General features: G+C 41.1%; 3 protein-coding genes across 3 annotated transcripts in view; all 3 read right to left on the reverse strand.

Annotated features, from left to right (window-relative positions):
* Window positions 1-12633, reverse strand: part of LOC145406083 (ionotropic receptor 93a-like) — a 99934-nt gene extending 87301 nt beyond the window's left edge. Inside the window, exon 1 of the mRNA XM_080277272.1 lies at window positions 12397-12633. Within this exon, the coding sequence (XP_080133398.1) occupies window positions 12397-12633 (237 nt within the window). The remainder of the gene's footprint in view (window positions 1-12396) is intronic.
* Window positions 1-25377, reverse strand: part of LOC145407423 (uncharacterized) — a 583744-nt gene that overhangs the window by 435438 nt on the left and 122929 nt on the right. The window lies entirely within an intron of this gene.
* LOC145406091 (glutamate receptor-like) overlaps window positions 12969-25377 on the reverse strand; it is a gene marked incomplete at its 5' end in the record, with an annotated part of 94397 nt that continues 81988 nt past the window's right edge. Inside the window, one exon of the mRNA XM_080277285.1 lies at window positions 12969-13343. Within this exon, the coding sequence (XP_080133411.1) occupies window positions 12969-13343 (375 nt within the window). The remainder of the gene's footprint in view (window positions 13344-25377) is intronic.

A 25377-nucleotide genomic window follows, 5' to 3' on the forward strand; every position in this document is an offset into this window, starting at 1 on the left:
CTCACTGGTACTTCGACTTCCACACTTGGACCCACTAGAAGTTAATGGGTATAATGAATAAATATTCTCCCTAAAGCATACAATCCCTTCACATGATCAGGAAAGTCTCATAATAAAGAAACATGAGTTATAACACTCGGCAACTCAAATAATAAGAGAATAACACATGGCACTACAGACACATAGGTCTGCTCAAAATAATACTTATTGTAAGGATAACATAGAAGAAAAAGTACTGTAACAAATACAGTAAGCATGAATAACTGTAACTCTAACCATGAAAATCATCACTGTATCAATATCATTGTGCCTCACAAAGTAACTATGTGAACATTTACTCACAACATAGCCCTAACAAATACTGAAATGCAAAGTCATTTCAACAAAATAATAAATAATTCACAGTCCCAAGACACCTGATACTTGGCCTACAAAACTCACACAGTTATCTGAGTCTCAGACAGAACTAGCTAGCATTCTCGTATTCCAGTTACTAAATAATAATATAAAGTACAGTACACAAATATATAGGAAATACCTCACTATCCAGCTCAAAAATGTATGGAAGGTGAGCGGGAACACAGGACTCGCTTGTCGAAAGGCTAATGGCGTCACCGCTACACATTTCCTGAGGAAGGACAACACGATTCTACCCGAATCTGTTTCTCTGTTTCGTCACTATTATCACTCGTGAGATATCACTATTCGCGCTTCAACATATCAGACATCATTAATATCAAATTACTTACAGAATTCCTTGGAGGGGGGGGGAGTGAGGATGACGACCGTACCGACCAACTGCCACCTATCACGGCCGGTGAGCGAGAGACGCCAAAACTGCGTGAGTGATGCAAAGGGGAGGGGGGGGGTGACGGCGTACGTAATTTAAGATTTTAATTATTACAGACTCGAGATAGTCTCAGTGTGATGTCTTTCCCCTTACAATCGATTACTCAAAAAAAATAACATTCTCTAGTTACAATAATTACTCAACATCACATCTCACTTTATACCCTTACATCGAAAAATAATGAAAATTATCGTGCTTTACATCACTTTGTGCACGCGTACATTATGCTGGATTATGTGAACAAAGGCACATGTTCCCATCGACTCGAGATATTATATTATAAAGAGACTTAATACTAGTGAATTACAGTGGGAAAAAAAAAGTGACTTAGCAACTAGGTAATTAATCTATGTTCTGGACACGTCCGCATGGTAACAGCCATGCCTAGGCCACTCCCTCTCACTTAACCGAACTTTTGGTCATATAAAATAAACTAGATACAACTCATTATCACTTCCGGGCACTACATCAGATCATATGACTGTGGTGTGCAAGATCAAGCTGGGAGGAGTGAGGTGGACCAGGAGAGAGAGGAGCAGTCAGGGAGAAAGACTGAAAGTCGAGAAGCTGAGGATCAAAGAAATGGCAGATGAATACAGGACCAGTGTAGGGGAGGAGTTAGAATCAATGAACTGGAATGAAATGGACTTGGACAGCCTGTGGAATGCATATGGGGACTGCATAGTTAGGAATGCTAAAGCAGTGTATGGTGTGGCAAGAGTAACAAGAAAGAAGAAAGGTACGGCATGGTGGGATGATGAGGTGAAAAAAGCAGTGAAGGAGAAGAGAAAGAAATCGCTAGAGTGGTTACAGGACTGGGATTCAACTGAAATAATAACTGAATATACTGAGAGAAAGAAGCACGTAAAGAGACTAGTGAACCGGAAAAAGGAGGAAAGTGACGATCAAGAAAGAAACATGAATGCAAATTACTCTGAAAATAGGAAGTTCTTCTCGACAGAGGTGCGGAAATGTAGAAGTGAAAGCGGAAAGAGATGTGAACGTGTGAAGGATGTAAGTGGTAGATTATTAATCCATAGGGATGAAGTAAGGACTAGATGGAAAGAACATTTTGAAAGCCTGATGAATGGAAATAGAGAAAGCAGAACCGCTGTAAACATAATTGGTTTTGGAAGTATGCAGAGAAGGAATATAACTCTAGTGATAGGAAACGTAACACTCGCACAGGTGAAGAATGCTGTTAAACGGCTGAAAAATGGGAAAGCAGCTGGGGTTGATGAGGTATATCCAGAGATCATTAGGTGTAGTGGAGACAGCAGAATGAAGTGGTTGTTCGAGATATGTAAGAAGGCATGGATGAGTGAAACTGTACCAGGAGAGTGGAAAACGGTTGTGATTGTACCTCTGTGCAGAAATAAAGGTGAGCAAAGTGACTGCAAGAATTATTGTGGCATAAATTTATTGAGTGTTGTAGGGATGGTATACGGAAGAATTATAACAGAAAAAGTAAGAGAGATATCAGAAATCCCAGAGAGTGATGAACAGGGTGGCTTTAGGAATGGTAGAGGATGTGTGGATCAAATATTTGCAGTGAGACAGTGGAGAAGGATTGTGAGAAGGACAATAACGTGACTATAGCATTCATGGATCTGGAAAAAGCATACGACAAAGTAGACAGAGAAGGATTGTAGAAGGTTTTGCGCATGTATGGTGTAGATGTTAAGCTGCTAGGTGCCGTCAAGTGTTTTTACGATGGTAGTGAAGCATGTGTAAGGGTAAATGGGCATCTAAGTGAATGGTTCACGATCGGTGTGGGCGTGCAACAAGGTCGTGTGATGTCCCCATGGTTCTATCTATCTGTCTATTGCCAGACGCCTTAATCCCGTTTGGGGTGGCCACAAACAAATCGCCTCCAAGTCGCCCTGTCCCCCGCCATTTCACTGCCCTGCTCCCAACTCACACCCCCCTCTCTCATATACCTCTCCACCCCATCCCTCCATCTCATCCTCGGCCTCCCCCTCCCTCTTCCCCCCTCCACCTCACTCACATACACTCTCTTCGTCAGTCTTTCACCCTCTATCCTCTCCACATGGCCAAACCACCTCAGTGTGTTCCTCATAATGCTTCCTATCACATCCACATCCACACCACAACACTCCTTTATATCCTCATTCGTCAGCCTGTCTCTCCACGTGACTCCACAGGCTCCTCTTAAATAACTCATTTCCACTGCTCTCGCTCTTGACTTGTGTCTTTCCAACAATGTCCAAGCTTCACTTCCGTACGTTAGAGTTGGTATCACAATACTGTCATGTAGTAACTTTTTCACTTCCATGCTCACTTCCCTGTTTCTTATCACTGCTTTCAAAGAACAAGCAACCTTTCTTCCCTGCTGTACCCTTTCAAGCATTTCACCTTCCAAACCTCCATCCTTACTCATCACACTACCCAAGTACTTAAACGTACTCACGTTTTACAATTCCTCACCATCCAACCTCGCTGTACATTCACTAACTTCACCTCTCTCAAAGGCCATCACTTTACTCTTCCCTACATTCATCTTTAGGTTCCGTTTCTTACACACTCTCTCAAACTCATCCGCCAAGCCATGGTTGTTCAGAAATTATATGGAAGGGATAATGAGATAAGTAAAATTATGAGTAATGGAGAGGGCGATGGCGTTAGTAATGAATGGTGGTGGATGGAATATCTCAAATTTGTTGTATGCTGATGACGCAGTACTACTTGCAAATACCAGACAAGAACTTGGTAGACTAGTGTAGAGTTTTGCTGATGTCTGTGAGCGTCGTGCCTTGAGAGTGAATGTAGGAAAGAATATAGTGATGGTTATTGAGTGATAAGGTGACTCCCAGTGATGTTATAGTGAATGGAGAGACTGGAAATGGTGAGAGAGTTCAAATACCTGGGTACAGAGATAGAAAAGAGAGGAAAACGTGCAAAAGAAGTGGAAAGTAGAGTGACCCAATGAAGGAAAGTAACTGGTGTAATGAAGGTCCTAATTAGAAACAAAGCCTTGAGTGTTGTAGCTGCACGTGGCTTACATGAAGAATATTAGTGCCAGCTTTAACATATGGATGTGAGCCTATAGTGTGGCATGAAAATGAAGAGTCAAGAGTGGAGATGGGACTGCTGAGGAATGTATGTGGAGTACAGAAAGTAGACAGGATACGAAATAATGTGATTCGTGAAAGATGTGGAGTAAGGAAGTCTGTGAACACCAGAATCGAAGTGAGTGTACTGATATGGTACGGTCATGTGGAGAGAATTAATAACAACAGAGTAGTGAAAAAAGTATATCTGGGCGATTTTGAAGAAGGGAGGAGGCGAAGTAGGCCAAGGAGAATGTGGAGGGATATGGTGGATGAGCATGAGAGGAAGAGAAGTTTGGAAGTCGGTGAGGCCAGGTGACTGACAAGGGATCGAGCTGACTCGATGAATATTGTGAGGAGAAGCACGTGATCAGCGATTTGGTATACCTTTTTATCGTGACAGCATCCGGACTGACTATATCGGATACGTTTATGTGAAAGTACAGTACGTGGTGAATGTTTTTGGCGTATGAGATAGAGCTAGGATCCGGGGCTTGAATGGTGAGTGAATGGAAGCATGGCCCATTGGACTGGGCAAAATTGGGTTCCCTGGACGTTGCTAACGTTGGAATGGGGGTCCGGCTGATGATGATGATGACAAAGTGAGATAAAATTACCTAATTTAACATACAGTCAGGTAAATAAAACATTTTAGATACAAAGAACACAAAAATTAATGTATAGCTTACACAATACCTCCGCTCACAAACAGCAGTCTAACTGGCAACTCTGACACGTAACCGAACTACAAGAATCATCGGGAATTCTCCAGCACTACCTAACTGGTATATCCCGCTTCTCAACAATAAGTTAGTATACAAAGAAATTAAATCATTGAATACAAGGACTGCATTATTTGGGGGACTCCAATAATCCGAATATTAATTAGAAATATTCGTGTGTAGACAAAGAAGGAAACAGATGTTAGAATTGATAGTTGATGCATTTTTACACCAGGCAGAGAATACACCATTGTGTGGCAATAATAAACTGAACCTTGCCCTAGCATAAATGTACGTGATGTTACTGAAAAATTTGACAACGGTGATCATAATATCATTGGACTTGGAACTAACGTAAACTGTGAGACCAGCACAAAAAGCTTCTTAGTTCCTAAAGTTAAAAAAAAAATAATAATAATAATAATAATTCGTTTTCAGAAACGAAATTTAGAGTACAGACTGTATTAAGTTACTAGAGGTGGAAAACGTCGAAGAAATGTGGGAAATATCTGCTAATAGATTACTGTCTGTCGAACAAGCATAATACACCGAGATTTGCCTGAAGAATAAATCACCCTAATAAACAGGGCTGAATGAAGAATACTGAAGAAATGATTGCTCGCAAGAGAGGAGCACTGCAAAATTTAAACATTCAGGAAATCCCATTCACGGTACCCAGTATCTTAAATTACAAGGGCAGTGCACAAAAATCATTGAAAAAACAAAGCGAAATTTCCTGGGAAGGAACCTCAAACCTTTAAATATTTTTTCATTACGTGACGAGTAAGAAAAATGTAAAACTCATCATAGGCCCTCTGCTCAGTTAAAAAGGCGATCTCGTCTATGATAATCAAAGAACTGCAATGAATACTGAATGACTTCTTTCACAGCGTTCTCACAAGAGAAAATCGATAAACATTCCTTCCCCCACACGGTTATCTCAGGACAAGAAGATGAGTAATCAGTCAATGAAGTGACAGGACATGTTGTGTTAACCCGCCCCATCCCGACCACTTTTCCACCACTGACTCCCCCCAATCCCAACCATTTATGGAAAAAAAATTTTTTGGCTCAAACCTCCGCTTTTGGTGAGAAACATTGAAAATTCACAGAGAAATCGCTCACCTGAGGTTTAAAATACTCGATCCAGGTACCAGTACCTCCTTACCTTACTGGGTTTTCTAACAGGCTGGCACCAAAGAAAACGAGTTCTATGGGAGGGTAACTATTTCACACCACTCATAAACGGTATTTATTTATTTACTTGGTACGAATTTATATGTAGTACGAGAGTATATTGGTTTTCAAACAGTAATATAGGCATTATAAGCATTGTTTCACTCACTAACTCATCACCATACCTGACCTTTTTTTGCCACATTACCTATCTGACTGTTTCTTCCTCTAATGCTATGTAAAGTTTGTCCTCCACATTGTCATTGACTGGGGAATCACTCTGGCCCTGAATTTTGTACCGTGGCATGGCATGGCTTTACTGGCCAGGTCACTGATAACAGGTGAATTGCTGAGAGAATGCATGCAGGGGGGGGAGGAGGTCATGCTGGGTAAGGCATTGTCCCTGCCTGGCATTTTGTAGAGGAAGGTGTCCTGTGTATACGTACCAAAAATCACTCACGAAAATTGAAATTTGTGCAAATTAGGGACCTTGCAATTGATTCGCGTTTATGTACCTCGGCGGGATTGGCGGTGACAAAACGTGTGGACGTTAATTCACGTCGACGGGACGCCGCGGGTTAAACTACAAAAAATTGACCCAAATATATCATCTGACTCAGACGAGATATCTCCTCGCATTCTGTATGAATAGTACAGACAGATATCCTTTCTTATACATAAAACATTCTATAAATCATTAACTAAATGAAGAGGCCGCAATCAAATTCAATCAACAGAAGCCTGCTAATATATCACCTATCTTTTAAAAAGGCGTTAAAAACGCGCCACAAATTACCGCCCAATAAGCCTATCATCAGAACTATGCAAATTTTTTGATGAAAAAAAAAAATTATTTCCTAATAAGCATAATCTTATAATAGTTAATCAGCACGTGTTTCATAACAAAAAATCATGTTCTACAAATTTGATTTTTTTACAAACATATACGACAACTAGGATGCAGAAATACCGCAGGATGTTATAAAGCTAGATATTCAGAAAGCGTTTAATAAGGTTCCCCATCTAAGACTACTAGAGAGAGAGAAAAAAAAAAAAGCCCACGGCCTCTCTAACATCACTGCATGTTCGTGATTGCAGATTGCTAACCAGTCTCAAGCAGTTTAGTAATAAATGGCCAATAATCAAACTGGCTAGAAGTAACAAGTGGTGCTCGTCAAGGGTCAGTTCTAGGACCAGTTCTTTTCACTGTTTATATTATTTGTCTAGAAAATGGACCGTTTCTAAGATTTCGAAATTTGCAGATGACTTGAAGATTGGAGGCAAAGGGATTACGAAAGCAGATTGTGAATCAATGCAAAACGACTTGGATAAGTTAATGATTTCGAATGAAAATTGGGTTTAATGTACATAATTATAAGGTAGTCCACTTTGGCGACAAAATCAATAAATATGAATATCGCATGTTCAATACCCCACTGACGAAAGTAAAGGACGAGAAAGATTTAGGAGTTATTGCCATTAACGACCTAAAAAATCAAAACAGTATATAGTAGCCAGTAGCAAGACGAACAAAATATATGACGTCATTGCAAGGAACTCTCATCGTCTATTACTTTTTATGCGGCGTTAGTTAGACCGCACCTAGAATACCGTGTGCAGCAGTGGTCCTCGAATCTTATTACGGACAAAGACAGGCTCGAGAAAGTACTGTAGAGCTACAACAAAATTATGTCATCTTTGCAAAATTTATCCTATGAAAACTGGTCTAAAGAAACTAAATGTATTTTCCCTAAAAATGGTACTACTCAGAGGAGATATAATACAATTAAAATTCTTATCAAAATTTACGATGTTAGAAATAATTTGTTTGAAATACAAAATGATACTGTGACTATAAATAATGGAACGAAACTCAAAAATAAAAATGCAGCACTAACATTGGGAAAAATTGTTTTGATATTCGGGTAGGCTGCCATCAACGGTAGTTAGCAGTTAGTGTTGGTACTTTCAAAATTCGGCGAGACAAACATTTTGAGACTATGGGCAACAACTAACTTAATGTTGTTTATTTCCAGGTTGACGTGTATGCTGACGGCTGTGAGACGCTTGCCTAATAACGGCGACTGTGTTCACTTTTCTTTTACAGATCTCCAGAACAAAGATTACTTAATGCATAGTTGTTCCTCTTCTGCCTCTCCTATAAAAATTCCCATGCTTGTTCGTTCTAACAGGCATGCTTTTCTTTCGTTTTTCCTGCCGGTCTAACCGGATGGTGTGGTCGGTGGGGGAAAGCCTTCCTCGTTTCTATCCCTTTTTCTTACACGTTGGCCAAATCTTAGTAGAATTAGATTTTTTCCAACAGATAACCTCGAACAACCCTCCTGTTATTTCTTTTTCCTGTGTAATCCTATACTCTCTCTCTCTCTCTCTCTCTCAACATCTGAGGCAGTTGATGGCACAGTAGGTTTTCTGCATGGCGGGAGCTTCATGCCACAATCATGCGCCAACATATTTGTATATATTCAGAAACATTCAGTCAGATTAAGACAGCAGCTGCACTCATACCCCACTACGCGCTCTTCTGATACATGAGCATACTTTTTGCTATTCAATCACTACGTCTCTGTCCCCCATATTCTATATACAACTGATCGTTGTCTGATACGTTTTCCATTACCATATCATATAGTAAAGTTTGAGTGTATTACTAGCAGAAGAAAGAGGATTATGGAGAAACGCAAAATGAGTGTCATGCCAACAAGGCACTGTGAAATTTAAGCACAGAGTAGAGCCTTGTATGTCACACCTAGAAGTGGCAGCCATGATTTGCATTTCAAATACTATTACTCACACGGAAGATTTTAGTTTTTCTCCTTACATTAAGGTATTCTCATGTCCAGATTGTCCTTCACAATGAAAGACACTGGTTTTAGACATCATCCCTTACATCTCTAACTTGACTTAGTCCAAATTTGAGACCAGGTAGGGCAAAGTACGAGTACCAAATCAGTCGAAACATGTAAGGCAAGAATGGCCAGTTACTAAATACTGAGTGAATAATATACTCCCTCGACCCCGATATGGGCAAAAGCTTTTGACTCCATCTTGTTTAGAAGAGGTGTAAGGAGAGTCCCCTCATACACGAGTTGTACTCAACATAGGGCAGAATAATATCCCTGCACAAATCCAACACCTGTGCAGGGGTAAAGAAAAAGCATAGTCAGCTTAGCATACCTAATCTCTTGAAGCGGATTCTACTAGGAAGGAAATCTGCATGAATAGGGCCGAAAAAAAGGACCCCCAGATATTGAGAAATTACAATGTACAGAGTTGTGCAGCGGTGAATATTTAGGGATATTCCAGTAGAATATTTTAGTAAATCGAATGATTTAGGAATTCATTTTTGTATACGTTAAAAACAACAAGAGCCTCATCCTGGAATTACTTTGGTAACTACAATGTTGGAGGCTGTGAGAGGCGGGTGGAATTGTGAAATGTAGGATTATCACCATATGAATGGATATTGCTAGCTGTGCAACTCATCTCGAACAACATAACAAAAGAGATTTGATGACCGAACAGAACCTTCAGGAACGCCACAACTGGCAGTCTTGCATGAAAAGTCGGTGTCTACAACAGCAACTAAAGATGAAGGCACAGACAGAATAAGAACCATAAGAGGGCAATTTGAAAACGCAAAATCTGTGCCAGACTTAGTCGAAAACTTTTGAGTTGCAAAGAGCTATGGCAAAGTTTTAACTGAACTCACAAAAGATGGATGAAAAAAAAAAGTAAAAAAGGGAAAGAAAGAAGATCACCAATGAAACAACCCTAGTAGAAGTAATAATAACCGTCAGAAATACGATCACGCGAGGTAATATTGTTTCAAATTATTCCTGATGAAGATACGTTTCAAGACAGAAGCATTACAACAAAGTGATGCTTCCACTGTTGAAGGCATCAGTCGAGGCCATAAGCTCAGCTGATTTCGAATTGCTAGTGACGTTAGTTGACTAGGAACCACCAGAAAGTGCACGCTGAATTCTAGATATTTTTTTTTCCTATTTTGCATCTCATATTGGTCCTTTAGTATACACCCAGACTCTTACCTTCCCACTACACAACGACAGGGAACTGTGGCATAATTTTTTCTGCATTCATTATGTGCTGACATATACGAAAATATCGCACCTTCTGTTAATATATATAAAATTTTCCTCTATGGAATTTTCTTCTACATCAATTTTGTTTTACACTGATTGCCAAACAGTTGGTACTAAGAGGAATATCATTGGCATCCTAAAGGTTGAAGACTTCCATAACGTCAGTAATATTCTGAAATAAAAGAAAAAACATAGACTGTAAAGAAAACTTCCACCGAAATTCTATCATTCTTTCATACATTGATCCTCAAGCATGCATAATTTTCAGCAAGTTTAAGCAAATTTAAACAGATGCTGTCATGTTTTCCGAATATAATGTCTCTCCCATGTGTGTGTGTCATGCGACGACAACAACAAAATTATAATAACCCACATATATATATATGGTTACCTGTTCTCAATTTCAGCAGCCTCTAACTCGATCCAACAATTCCAGACAAAACGTATCAAAATATAAAAACAAAAAAATCGATGTCATCTTGGCGAGGCAAGAGAGTTATGTACCCTGTTAAAAGACGCAGCAGTAACCGGGTTGGAGCAAATGGCAATAGTTGGAGAGCTGGGACTGTATCCCTTTCTCGGCAGAGGCTGAATGAAAACTTATTTCCGCAGGAAGGAAAACGGAACAAGTTGACAGACCAAGACTTTCAGCAAAGGACAGTTCTTGAGAACAACAGGAGGAACTTCAGCAGGTTCACACAACTTTACAGTACTGTTAACAATGAGGAAAGAAAGCGTACATCCTTGGAATATATTTTTCTGACAGGCGTGTGGAAGTCAAAAGAGAAGGAGGGAGAAATGGAGGGATGGCATCGGAATCATCCAACTTGGAATGCTAGGAAGATGTTCTGGCAAGGATTTCATCCTTCTCAGCAGGACAAATATTTACAGGTCCATCAGATCGGCAAAGAAGAGCTAAAGACGACGCAGTAGGCCTAAATTTATTCTAGAGGTTTTCGGCAGTGTGCCAAAGGGAGTGGGAAGAATCGTAACCAGACTTACGAGCACTTGGATTAATTTATCTCTAGACGGATGAAAAACAGAGCTGAAATATTTCTGGCAAGAAATTCATATCTTACGAGATATTGGGGTATAATGATCCCGATACCTCTTGAAAGCCATCCCCTTATTAAGGACTGCGTTAGAAAACCATAATTAAATCAAAAGTCATTTTTAAAACCCGTTAAGAGGTCAGGGGAAGAAGTTGGATTCTCTGGTCTACGTAATAACATTTTAATGCAAAAAGTACACTTTGGGGGCTCTTAACCAATGAAGCAATAATCCACCTATGGACTAGAAAGGAAATATTTCATAGAGGCTACCCAATTAGTAGCAATAAAAAGCTACTGACATCACTAATTCTTGGGAGGTTTCACAGACCTTGGCACGATAGTACAGATTACTGAAATGAGAATCTGACTGGAGGAGCACCATGGAGATAAAGACTGACTATAATCAGAAGAACTAGTCGTATGAGAAAGGTACAATATGTTCAAAGTCTCTCTCACAGTCAGTAAAACAGCTAGGGTGTTGTTCAAGCTCCAACAGGTCATTAAGAAAAGATGTTGATTTCTTCACTAGATGGCTCAACGAATGAAGAAAAGAGCCAAAGGTAGTGGTGAATATTGGGATAATCTGAAACTGTAATTTCAGAAAAATGAGAAGTGAAAACAATGCGTTCCACTTAAGGTGTAAGATAGCCAAAGAATTTTGTATCATGACATTTGCGCATAACATAACATGACTATAATATTTAGTATGAGAGTAGCAGAATGGCCAAATCAATAATTTCAAGAACTCATAAGACTGTAGTTCATGAACACTAGAGCAAAAGTTAGGTTTCTGCGTATATACAAGTACTCACAACAACAACCTTGGATTTGAAATGAGCGTATAAATTAGAGAGGATTCACTGGTCTCCTACCAGAAGCCTATGATAGTTGTTTTGCCGTAAGGAAAGGAAGGTGAGGTTTAGAGGAAGAGAGGTGGTGTCCAAGGGTGAGGAATTTGGAGGAAAGGCAGCGAATGTTGCAAAAATGATCAATTAGACTGCCAGAGAAGGTCAAGGACATCTAATTTAGGCGTCACCTGGAAAGGACCTGATGTTTGGTACTGATGTTCCCCATTCCCCTCGCAGGTTAATACGTGGCTAGAGACTATTTAGTCACCACTTTATATTATATTATATAGTGTGATGTGTAATGGCCATGTAGTGTACTGAACAGTTAAAAGAAGATATAAAAATTAATACAAATATTTTTCAGATATTTGTTTAACTTTTTATATTCTCATAGACTGATGAAATTTGAATAAAGAAAAAATATATATACGTAAATACACCTAACAAACTTCTAGGTTATTGCAGAGCACATGCTCTGATTTTTGGTGGTATTAATGTTGGCTTCGAGGAAAGAGGGCATTTTTCAGAAAGGGGCTTTAATTATAACACTTACACGGAGATACGGAGTATTCACGTTATATTCCCAAAGAATTATCCCAACGCCAGAGTCAAGTACATCTCTGAGGTCTTCATAAGGAATTCTGTTGTGTCTGACTGCCAGGAGGGACATAAGGTTGCCAGTGTAGCTCTGTGTCAGCACCAATATCATCAGCATCCACACCCCCAGCGCCACTCGTTCCCACCACCACCAGCCTGTCGTTGTTCGGATGTCTGTTTGGACACAAAACATTTTCATTGCATGCAGAGATGAGAGGAGTTGTGTTAGCATATCTTACTACTGTGCAAATTACCTACAGAGATCTGCCTGAGCTTATCAGTGATATTCTAGAATAGAAATATCACTATGACTAGATTATTTGAGTAACCCAGACGTGCAAAAGGATTATTATTAGCCTTATCTGTAAAATTAGAGAAATATCTTTCTTAGTTTGGTGAAGAAATGAAAAAAGGCCATGAGTTCGCGATCAACATTGCTTCAGTTAAACCTTTGGTAATGCTTTGTTAGTACTGTATTAAATAATATTCGGACAAAACTAGGGTAATACTAAGTTCCCTGACTACACATTAACTTGGGATCTTGTGTCCAACAAACTCCTCCAACAAAATTTTTTTCTGTTTAGAGTTATCATGAAGGTTACCTTCCTGGAGAAGAACCCGAACACAGATAAAGATATTCGTGTCCCGCCTGACTGTGTGTTGTGTGCTAGTGGGAAGGCAGGCTGGCAGGAGCTGCATGATAGTGATCACCACCAATAGCGCCATCATTACAGAAGCCCACACCAGTGGCGACAGAGGCAGAAAGAAGCCCCACGGGTCAGCCTCAGGACGACCACGGGCAGCTAAAATTTTGTATTCAACTTGCGACAAATATCGGGAGAAATCCATCCACTTATATCTTGACCAGCCAAATGCATGTGGACCCAGGGCCAAGTCTACTTCCTGAAATCGGAAATACGTTTGCTTAAAAATGTATTATCCGAGTTAACTATTGTTAAGTATGAGAATGGAATGAAAGTTATGCATATTGCACGGCCTTTCAGTCTAGCATTACATTCATTGGTAAGGTTTTATCTCTCTAGTCTCGAGGTAGGTCTTTCTCTGTATCAACTCCTTCCCCCCTGTCTATCTTGTATTGTAAGTTGAGGTGAGGTAGAGACACGCTGGTGTTTAGCGGTTTTATTTTGACACACTTATACTGCTTACTGCCTACCGCTGCACTTGTGTGAGGGACAGAGTGACGTGACTCACTGACTGTCAGAGTGACAGCTTAATCTCTTACTGGCTGCCAACTTCCTCCACTACTGCCTGTCTCCTACTCTCCCCCATCTCCTACTCGCTCGTACACCTGATTTCTGGGTATAAATCACTGTCTGGTATCCGGCTGGCTGACGTGTGTGTATATGTGTGTGTGTATAGTAGCTAGAACGCGTCCGTTATTGTGGCTATCATGTGTTTGACATACATCATGTGTTTGGCATTCTTGGTAGGCTGGGCCAGGAGATGTTTATATCATGTGTTTAACATTGTTGGCAGTCTTGGCCCGGCGATGTTTTCATCATGTGTCTGATATATATCATATGTTTGATATTCTTGGTAGTCTGGGCCTGATGCACCAGAGAAATCCACCTGCTTATTATATACATTGTGCTAGTGTTACACATTGTGCTATGATTATATTAACGCCTATAACTATTACATATTTTGCTACTACTTTATTAATGCCTACACCACCTCTACTTCTCTAAACCTCACTTTGTCTTCTTAACTGAGACTCAGCTGTCTGAACCAACTGATAGCAAACCTTTTTTTTTTATCCTCCTACTTTCTCTGTACTCATTTCAAATCCGAAGTGGCTGTTGTGTATATGTACGCAACGACTTATTTTGCTCTCGTGTTCCTGAACTTGATTCTTCTGAGTTCTCAGCTCTCTGGCTTCGGCTTTCCTGTCTTTCTCTGACTATATATATCTGCATTATTTACTTATCCCCTAATTCTACTGACTATGAGAAATTCTTCGACTATCTTACTTCTACAATGGAACGCATTCTATCCATTTCTCCTTTTTCTGAAATCTCCGTTCTATGAGATTTCAGTGTTCACCACCACCTTTACTGTAGCTCTCCTCTTGTTTTACTGATCCATCTGATGAACAAGCCTACATCTTTTCTATCCTTAATGATGTATAGCAGCTTGTACAGCACCCTACTCGTATCCCTGACAGCATTGGAGAGAGCTCCAACATACATGACCTCTTCCATACAACTAATCCTTCTGCTTACACTGTTAATCTTTTCTCTCCGTTGGGCTTCTCTGATCACAACCTTATTACCTATACCTGTCCTGTCACTCCGGCACGGCCTGTGGACTCTCCAAAGAAACGTCGACTGTGGCGCTTTGGAGCTGTGGATTGGAAGGCCCTCAGGCAGTAGTTCTTTCATTTTCCCTGGAATGATTATTTCCATGGCAGGGAGCCATCTGGGTGTACCTTGTGTAATTCGGAGGTTATTCTCCCGGGCATGGAAGCATACATTTCCTTCTCATATCCTTTGACTAACACAAGAAAGCCTTGGCTGAATAATGCTTGTTCTAATGCTGTCCACAACAAGGAGAGGGCCTATAAAAGGTACGAGAGACAAACCACCTCTGAATCACATCTTTTTTATGTCTATGCCCGGAATCGTGCTAAGTCTGTTCTTCACTCTGTTAAAAATAACTTCATCCATACTAAATGCTCTCAACTCTCCAACTCGAATTGTTTCCGCTCCTTCTGGCACCTTACCAAAAACCTTTCTAACAACTTTACCTCATCATCCTTCCCTCCTCTTTTCTATTCTAATGGTTCTGTAGCTATTTCTTCTACTGATAAAACAGATCTCTTCACTCAGACTTTCTCGTCCAATTCCACATTAGATGATTTCTGTGCTGTTCCTCGATCACATCCTCTCTCTGACTTCCTCATGGCTGACAATAAAATTTCATCAACTGATGTATTTTCTGCCATCACTGGCCTCAATACTAACAAGGCATATGGGACTGCTGGACTCCCTTCTGTTGTCCTCAAGAACTGTGCTTCTGTGCTTACATCCTGCCAAGGTAAACTCTTTCTCCTTTGTCTTTCAACTTGTACCTTTCCTTCCTGCTGGAAGTTTGCTCTCATTCAGCCAGTCCCAAAGAAGGGTGACCATTCCCAACCCTCTAAATATCGTCCAATTGCTTTAACATCCTGTGTCTCAAAAGTTTCGAGTCTGTTCTTAACAGAAACGTTTTAAAGCATCTTTCCTATCACAACCTTCATTCTGATCATCTGTATGGGTTCCGTCAGGGACACTCCAATGGCGATCTTCTCACCTACCTTTCAGACTCCTGATCATCCTCCTCTTGGGACTTTGGCAAAAGCTTTGCCATTGCACTTAACATCTCAAAGGCTTTCGATCGAGTCTGGCATAAATCTTTAATTTCCAAACTGCCCTCTTATGGTTTCTGTCCTTCTATCTCTGTCTTCATCTCTAGGTTCCTTTCTGGTCGTTCTACAGTATAGCCGCTGTTGTAGACAGCCATCGTTCTTCTCCTGGATCTATCAAGAGTGGTGTTCCTCGGGGCTCTGTCCTATCACCAACTCTCTTCCTTTTATTCTTCAATGACATTCTAAGCTGTACATTTAACCCTATCCACTCGTATGCTGATGATTCCACCCTTCACCCTTCCATTCGGTTCCCGCACCATCCATCTCAGCAGGTACTTCAACAAACAAGGGATAAGGCTAAGGTACACCTAATGTCTGACTTGGTTTGTATCTCTGACTGGGGTAAAAATTATCTGGTTATTTTTAATGCATTAAACACTCAGTTTTTACACCTATCAACCTGGCAAAATCTTCCAAAGGAGTACCCACTAATGTTTAATAATATCCAGCTCAATCCTGCATCATCCTTGAACATGCTTGGGATTTCATTCACTCACGACTTATCTTGGAAGGATCATATTACATCTCTGGTAAAATCTGCCTCCAAGAGATTAGGTGTCATAAGCTGACTCCGTGCCTTCTTTACCCAGGTACAGTTGTTGACTTTATACACGGGTTTTATTCGCCCCTGTATAGAGTACAACTCTCATGTGTGGGGAGGCTCCCCACATACAGCTCTTCTCAATAGGATGGAGTCAAAGACTTTTTATCTCATTAATTCTCCTCCTCTTACTGGCTCCCTTCAAACTCTGTCTCTTCACTGCACTGTTGCATCTTTATCTCTTTTCTATCGCTACTTCAATGATCACTGCTCCTTTGAACTGTCTGCTTGCATCTCTCCACCTTTACCACGGGCGTGTATCACCTGTCTAGCAACAAACTCTCATCTCTTTTCCATCCAACTATCTAATGCAAGAGTTAACCGTTACTCCCAGTCCTTCATTTATGCAACAAGTCAGCAATGGAACTGTCTCCCACTGTCTACATTTCATAATTCCTATGATCTCCAGTCTTTCAAACGCAATGTGTCCAGGCATCTCGAAATAAACGAGTCTTGAATTTGGCTCTCTTTTTTAATGTTTTTTTTCTTGGAAGGAACGGTTTGCAGGCTCCTAGCCTTTGGTTCCTTCTTCCTTGCATAAAAAAATATATGTTGTAATAATAAGAACCAAAGGAATTTTCGCACTGTCTCTTATTTCCTGGCTTTTGATCATCATCCTGAGCTCCTACTCCCATCTAAGGATGAGCTGAAATATGGTTCAAACACCAGCATGGAGAGAGCACGAGTGGGAAAAACTGTCTACACCACGTCTAGTGAAATTAGTTATGCACTCATTCACTCATCATTTAAGCCCATGCAATCTTGGCTCTGTCACACCTTTTTAGCCATCGCGTCCCGACGACATATGGGTACATCACAACATGCTGAGACCCAACAACGTACCAGTACATTTTGCAGTTGCAAGGTCCGTCATTTGCACATTTTTCAAGTTTCGAGGGTGATTTTTGGTAGGCATGTGTGGGAGACCTTCCTCTACTAGCTGCCAGGCGGGATCACTGCCTGATCCCGCGTGACCCTCGCACGCCATTGTCTCGGCAACTCACCTGTTAGCAGTAACCTGGCCAGTAATGACATCCCACGGCGGTCTCTACAACGACGAAATTCAAGCCACCCTTGATGCCTTCACGGGCGAGAGTGATTCTCCAATCGATGACGATGTGGAGGACAAAGATTATGTGGCGCTGGAGGAAGAAACAAAATGAGGAGGTTCCATCGCCAAGGGAGGTGCGGTATGTTGATGTGTTCAGTGGGTGAAACAACGCTTATACCGCCTATATTATTGTGTGAAAACCTATATATTCTTGTACTACACATAAATTCGTACCAAATGAACAAATATCTACCTATTCTGAGTGGTTTGCAATAGCTACCCCTACCATAGAAAACGTGACAGCAGAAGCGTGTGCACAGAGAAGACGGTACCAGGTGTTCGGAGGGACACCCGTATAGCACACTAATAAGCTCACGTAAGCACTCTTTTTTTGTATTTTCCAATATTTCTCATCAAAAACGGAGGTTTGAGCCAAGAAAATCTGTTTCGAAAATTTGACGGGATTGAGGGTGATCTTTGGTGAGAAATCAACCTGGACGTGACGGGTTAATGTCTGGATCTTTCTTTTTGTAAGGGCATTCAACATCCACTTACTATATGTGGTGAAACGTTCAGGTGACTATAATAGTGAGGTACAAGTACCCGAGAAAGCCATTTATTGCAACAGGTGGTAACTGTATAAGCACAGGATCTCCTGGTGGTCTAGACGGTTAACCAGATATGGCTAACAAGGTTATATATCTGAGGGTTAGTTGGGGTTTGTAGCTCACATAATGCCTGGAATGAAACTAAATAGCCTTCCCCCAGCCTGCTCCAGTCCTTACATGGTAGTAAAGACCTGTGTGACTGACAGATGGAACTATTCCATCATTTATCAAGTTACCATTATGAGGGACGTAAATGCTGAAATGCCCCCCCCCCTCTTTTTTTTTTTTTTTAACTTAACTAAAAACTTACCTTGAGAGACAGAATGCACTTAATCGTTCTTTACATTTGCAACTTTACTGGTGGATAAATCTGACTGAAATTTGAGCACCCCACCAGTCACAGCTTGTTGCTCTGTCGTAAAAAATACACAAACAAAAACACGGGCATGCATTACGGCAGGGACATGATTAAATCATTCCTAACTCCCTGTGAGCAACTACTCTGAAGTCTGAACCATCCTCTTTTGTGGTCTCCAGTGTGAATATGTGTTGTGCTACCGGACATTTATATCACGAGCTATAAGCCGTTACTTAGCAAAAATTCTGGAATTATTGTCCCAGAATTAATGATTTGTGATTGACCAATGCACAGAAGTGTCCACTGTGTGTGAGATATTATAAAAAGTGTGATGAAAGAAACTGTTTCCATGCATAATCATCTGTTGCAACGCTTAATCTCGCCTCTATTGGGTCATGTCGGATTAAGAAAAGTTTAGCACAGACATAAATATTAGTGAACTAAAATATATATTAATATTATGACACAGCATTGGCATACTATAAAACGTTGTGAGAAAAAAAAAAATAGTATGAGTCATGATTAACAATGTGTTGTTTTCTGTTTGAAGAGCCAACTTTCTTCCCAGCCCCACTCAGTGTGGACGTAAGCCACCTTCTGTCTTCCTGCCATAACACAACAACGCACGCATTTAGACATAAAAACAGACAGAGAGACAGACAGATATTGTTCACAAAGAATGAATCTGTCAATCCTGAGGTAAGTGTACTCTTTATTAATATATATATATATATATATATATATATATATATATATATATATATATATATATATATATATATATATATATATATATATATTTTGCCAGACGCCTTCATCCCGTATAGGGTGGCCACAAACAAATCGTCTCCACGTCGCCCTTTCACCCGCCATTTCACTGCCCTGCTCCCAACTCACACACCCCTCTCTCATATACCTCTCCACTCCATCCTTCCTTCTCATCCTCAGCCTCCCCCTCCCTCTCCCCCCGTCCACCTCACTCACATACACCCTCCTCGTCAGCCTCTACCCTCCATCCTCTCCACATGGCCAAACCACCTCAATGTGTTCTTCCTAATGCTTCCTATCACATCCACATCCACACCACAACGCTCCTTTATATCCTCATTTGTCAGCCTGTCTCTCCATGTGACTCCACATGCACCTCTTTAAAAAATCATTTCCACTGCTATCACTCTTGACATGTGTGCTACCAACAACGTCCAAGCTACACGTCCATACGTTAGAGTTGGTATCACAATACTGTCATGTAGTAACTTTTTCACTTTCATGCTCACTTCCCTGTTTCTTATCACTGCTTTCAAGAAACCAGCAACCTTTCTTCCTTGTTGTACCCTTTCAAGCACTTCACCCTCCAAACTTCCATCCTTACTCATCACACTCCCCAAGTACTTAAATGTACTTACATTTTCCATTTCCTCACCATCCAACATCGCCGTACATTCACTGACTTCACACCTCTCAAGGACCATCACATTACTGTTCACTATTTTAACCTTTAGATTCCGTTTCTTACACACTCTCCCAAACTCATCCACCAAGCCTTGCAGCTCCCCTTCGTCTTCACTTAACAACACAGTATCATCTGCAAACAACAGTACAGGGAGTTGCAAACACTACTCTCTCTCCCTAGGGCCACTCCAACATCCACCTCCCTACCTTGTATCTCTTTTATTACCCCATCCATATACAGATTCAATAACCATTGAGACAAGACACATCCCTGTTTCAACCCAACCTTCAAAGAGAAAAATTCACTCAGTTCACCACCCACATGCACTGTAGCCTTAGCACCATCATACATACTCTTCACAGCATTCAACGACTTCCCATCTACTCCATGTATTCTTAATACTTTCCACAATCCTTGTCTATCCACCCTTTCATATGCTTTCTCCAAATCCATGAAGGCCACATACAGCTTCTTTCCCTTCTCTAGAAACTTTTCCACTAAATATCTAAGAATGAATATCTGATCTACACAAGCTCTTTCCTTCCTAAAGCTTCGCTGTTCTTCTCCAACTAATTCCTCTGTTATTTCCCTAACTCTGTCAATAAGTATCTTACCATACACTTTTCCTATTACACTAAGAAGACAAATGCACCTATGATTATCACACACTTCTTTTTCCCCTTTTCCTTTGTACAAGGGAATAATTATACCTGACTTCCAATCCTCTGGGATTCTACCTTCCTCCCAGGCCAATTTTCACATCTTCCACATCCATTCTACTACTATCTCTCCCCCATGCTTCAGCATTTCACCACACTAATAAGCTCACGTAAGCACTCTTTTTGGTATTTTCCAATATTTCTCATCAAAAACGGAGGTTTGTGCCAAGAAAATCTGTTTCGAAAATTTGACTCCATCAATTCCTGGGGCTTTCCCCAATTTGACTTTCTTCATTGCTTCCACAACTTCTATCCTAGTGATTTCTTCCTGTCTTCTCACCTCCCTCCCTCTCCCAGCCATTCCCCAGCCACTTATACTCGCATTACTTCCATTCGCTATGTTCAACAATTCCTTAAAGTGTTCTCTCCATCTGCTCACTTTTTCTCCCTTCTCCACTGGTAATCTACCATTTACTTCTTTCACTCCCCTGCTAACTTCACAACCACCTAGTCTTACTCTCATCACCTCTTTCCAGATCATTTTCTTACAGTCCCTCCACTTTACACTCAAATTCCTTCCAAATTCCTCATTCACTCTCTTCCTACTCTCTCTTACTAATCCTTTCACCGCTCTCTTCCTTTCTACATAGAACTCTCTTCCGCCTCTCAACTTCTTCCACGTCCCTATTTCTCAGCCATTCATTGTACACTTTCTTCTTTTGTGCCACAGCCTGTCTCACCTCTTCATTCCACCGTGCTGTTCCTTGCACCCCCTTCCATCTTCTCTTCACCCCACACACCATCTCACATCCTGCACATATTTCTTCTGTGAATATCTTGCACACACCTTCCACGCCCCCCATCTGCTCCAATTCATACTTACTCAATTGTTCCTCCACTTCTCTTTTATATTCTGCCTTTTTCTTATCTTCTTGTAACCTTTCCACTCTCCTTGTAACTACTCCTTCCTCCAATCCTTCCCTTCTACTATTTCTCTATCTTACTTGGATCTAGATTCTGGCCACCACCAAGCAGTGGTCAGAAAGTCCACTCCCCCCAACCTCTATAAGCTCTTGCATCCATTACACATCTTCGTATCCTTTCATACACACACACACATAATCAATCATTGCCTTCCTTTCATTCAGTTCACCACCCACCCTTCTCATCACTTGCCATGTATACCTGTGAATCATTATGTGCCTGAAGAGGGTATTGGCTATCACCAACTCCCTCCCGGGACAAATGTCCACTAACGCACTACCATTCTCTCTACGGTATCTCAGCAGGCACACCCCACTCACCAACTCTTCCATCCACCTTCACATTCCCTACTTTACCATTCATCACATCAATAAAAAACACTCTTTCATTCCTTCCAAACTTTTCCATGCACACTTCCACATTTGTCCAGAACTCTACTCTCACCCTGCTCGCACGATCTTGCAATATATATATATATATATATATACACACAGTCATCCCTTCACTATCCGATGTAATAGAGCCAAAGGCATGTCTGGAAAGTGGTCCCTTCCGGATAGTGGGCCCCAGCCTCCTGGACTTGTACTTATGGACCCTAACCTACCCTGATTCAGAAAAACACCTATTCAGCTACCTCTAGACATGCATAGCACCTATTTAAGACCCAAATCACACCAATAAGGGGCATAAAAGACTGAAATAAATGCAAAAGAACCAGAGAATGAGGTTTTAGAGGTGAGTTTTTACAACATTAAACATTCTGGGTACTTACAAGTCCCTGGCTTCTGGACTGGTACTTATGGACCCTAATCTAGCCAAACTCAGAAAACACCTCCCTACTGCACATGCATAGCACCTAAGACCCTATTCATACCAATAAAGGACATAAAAGAGTGAAATGAGGTTTTAGAGGTAAGTATAGAAAATAGAGTACAATATGAAACATTCTGGGTACTTACAACAAGTCCCTGGCCATCTCGATGAATAACCCGCCTCCTCTCAGACTCTGACAGTAAAAAGGAGTACCTTGTCACGAATCAATTCGCGACATTTCCCTTTTGTGAGAAGCCACGAACTATTAGTGGAAAACTCACTGTGTATCGCTCAGCTAACCGTTTCTCCCTCCATTTCGGAGTATACTTTTCAAAACATTCGTCACTGTTTTCAAAAGTGACCGATTTAATGCACTTCACTAAGTGCTGTACTGAGCGATACTATTGTTTTTTATTGTTCGTCTCTGCTTGCCTCTGACCGTTAGAAAATGCGGCCGAGTGCTCGCTTTTCTTTCCCACGACTTGGGCAGTCTAGTGTTTGTTGTGACGGAGGAAGGTCCTGTACTCCAAGAAGTGTGAGAGGTCGCTAGCACCCAAGCTCCACTGAGACAGTTAATCCAGTCCTCCCACCCCCCGGGTGATACATAGCATTCATCGACTGGTATTTCTTTTTTGTATAATCCTAGTTTAAGAGCTTAGTTAAGGTGTTTTTCCTAGGCGTAAGTATTTAGCTTTTGTGTGAGTGAGTGAGTGCGTCTCATTAATTTGATTTGAATTGTAATGTTAAATTTATTTTTTGTAATCAATAAATTTAACAGTTCTTTTCTTGAGCTTAATGTAAAGTAAAATCTTGTTTCATTTCTCCATAACTAAGCTTATTTTCCATATAGCTCCTAGCTTGCATAAACGTTTTACTATTCATAACTGGTACTTAGACCAGTCTTGTTGTATTAATTTAAAATCTGTTGTGCCAGGAGTTAATGCATCAGCAAGAACCTGATGTTATTATTATTAGTATTAGTTATTTATTGTCAGGGGTGAAGTAACTTTCTCCAGAGGCTAACAGTACAGTAATTCAGCAATTGTGAGTAATTAGTCTCTGCTGTGTACTGTTGAGAAAGTTTATAAATTCTCGATCTTAGAGAATCGTAGCAAGTCAGCGTAAAGTAATCGTTGCTTGATGTAGCAAGACAATCATTGTCTCTGCTCTTCAATATTATTGAATATTATTATCAATTTAAATAACATTTAACCAATTATATCCCAATTTTACCGTGATATTTAAAAACCCCGTGACAATTGGCGACCTCATTCCAGGATATTAACTCCTAGCTCTAAAGCTATTCACGAGATAGTGCTCACTCATTCATATTTAGGTATTTATCATTAAAGTTTATAGACACAAGCTTACTGGTGTTTACCCTTAATTTAGTAAGTGAATTTTGCTTTATTAATCAATAGAATACTTAACTCTAGTTTATTTTTCGTAACGGCAGACGATTTTATTCGCTCCTGGGAAGTCGCCGTACCCATTGTGTTTATTATTGTCTTCCCAGTCATTTACATTTTTTATTTATTCTTTGCCAGTTAACTAGATAAGACTGGTCACCACTAGCTTGTGTCTGTATTCTTTATTTGTATTATTAGCATTCGTTTGCGAAGCAGTCAGTGCTCAGTTTCGTTTGCTTAATAAATTAGCGCCATGGCTACCGCTGTATTTGTACAGGAAGCCAAAGATATGGGTCTCACAGACCCAGAGAAAATACAGAGTTACGTTCTCTCACGGTTCAATTACGAGCAAGAACGTGAGAAAGATGCTCGTGAAGAGCGTAGGATTCAGCGCGAATACGAGCGAGAACAGCGCGAACACGAGCAGAAACAACGCGAGCTCGAGTTAGAAAAAGAGCGAGAACAGCGCGAACACGAGCAGAAACAACGCGAGCTCGAGTTAGAAAAAGAGCGAGAACAGCGCGAACAAGAGTGAGAACAGCGCGAATACGAGCGTGAACAACGAGACAAAGAACGAGAACATGAACTTGAAGTGCTGAAGCTCAAGCGAGATTCCTTGGCTTCAGACACGTCTGCTGCAGTTGGTCCAAGCTCCACGAGCGTTCTCCCTGCACATGTCCTGGCGACCCCACGCATCAAGCTTCCTTCATACAAGGAAAGCGAGCGAATCAAGCCGTACATAGCTCGTTTTGAGGACATGGCAGACTTATATCAACTGGATGAGGCAGCTAAGCGGCTTCAGTTTCTTAGCCTATTTGAGGGCCCTGCCCTCGATATTCTCCACAGAATTCGTGGAGACAATCTCACATATGAGATGATGAAAGCTGCACTCATTAAGGCGTATGGTCTCACAGTAGACGACGCCAAAGTTCAGTTCATGCGAGCTCGTCTCCAAGACAAGGAGACAGCTGTTCAGTTCCTTGATCGTCTCACAGCTTACTTAAATGAGTGGATGGAGAAAGATGAAACTCCTTCCACGCGTGAGGGATACCTAATTGACCTTATGCTGCGTACACAGCTAGAGAGGTCGTGGCCTGCTGAGCTCATAGCACAGCTTAAGATCTGCCAGGTGAAAGATGCCAGCCAAATGGCAGAAAAGGCTGACGCATTCTTTACTGCATACGGGTATCAAACTCGTAAGCAAAACACCTGGAGCAGAAAAGATACTGCCAAGTCTGGGAAGTCGTCTCAGACTGAACCCCAGCAACAAGGCCATTCTCAGAGTAATGGCCAAGGTCCAAAACCACAGTGGAAGGACCAGGGGCAGAACACTCAGAAACCTGAGTGGAAGAGGTACAACAAGTACCCTAACCAGCAGCAGTATCAGCCACGCAACCGACCGTCGGGACAAACTTTTTCACCACCAGCTCAAAAGAGGCAGGAAGCGAACGCAGCCTTCATTCCTCAGCAGCAGCACGGTGGTCACGTCCCTACCAGTGTGGGTACTTCCCCACAGTTCATTAGTCCCACAGTGACAGTGAACCCCCCTCCACAGATGGCCAATGTTCCATCTT

This window comes from Coenobita brevimanus, chromosome 8 (genome assembly GCF_032717465.1).
Source record: "Coenobita brevimanus isolate Jiangsu-jjx chromosome 8, ASM3271746v2, whole genome shotgun sequence".
Lineage (NCBI taxonomy): Eukaryota > Metazoa > Arthropoda > Malacostraca > Decapoda > Coenobitidae > Coenobita > Coenobita brevimanus.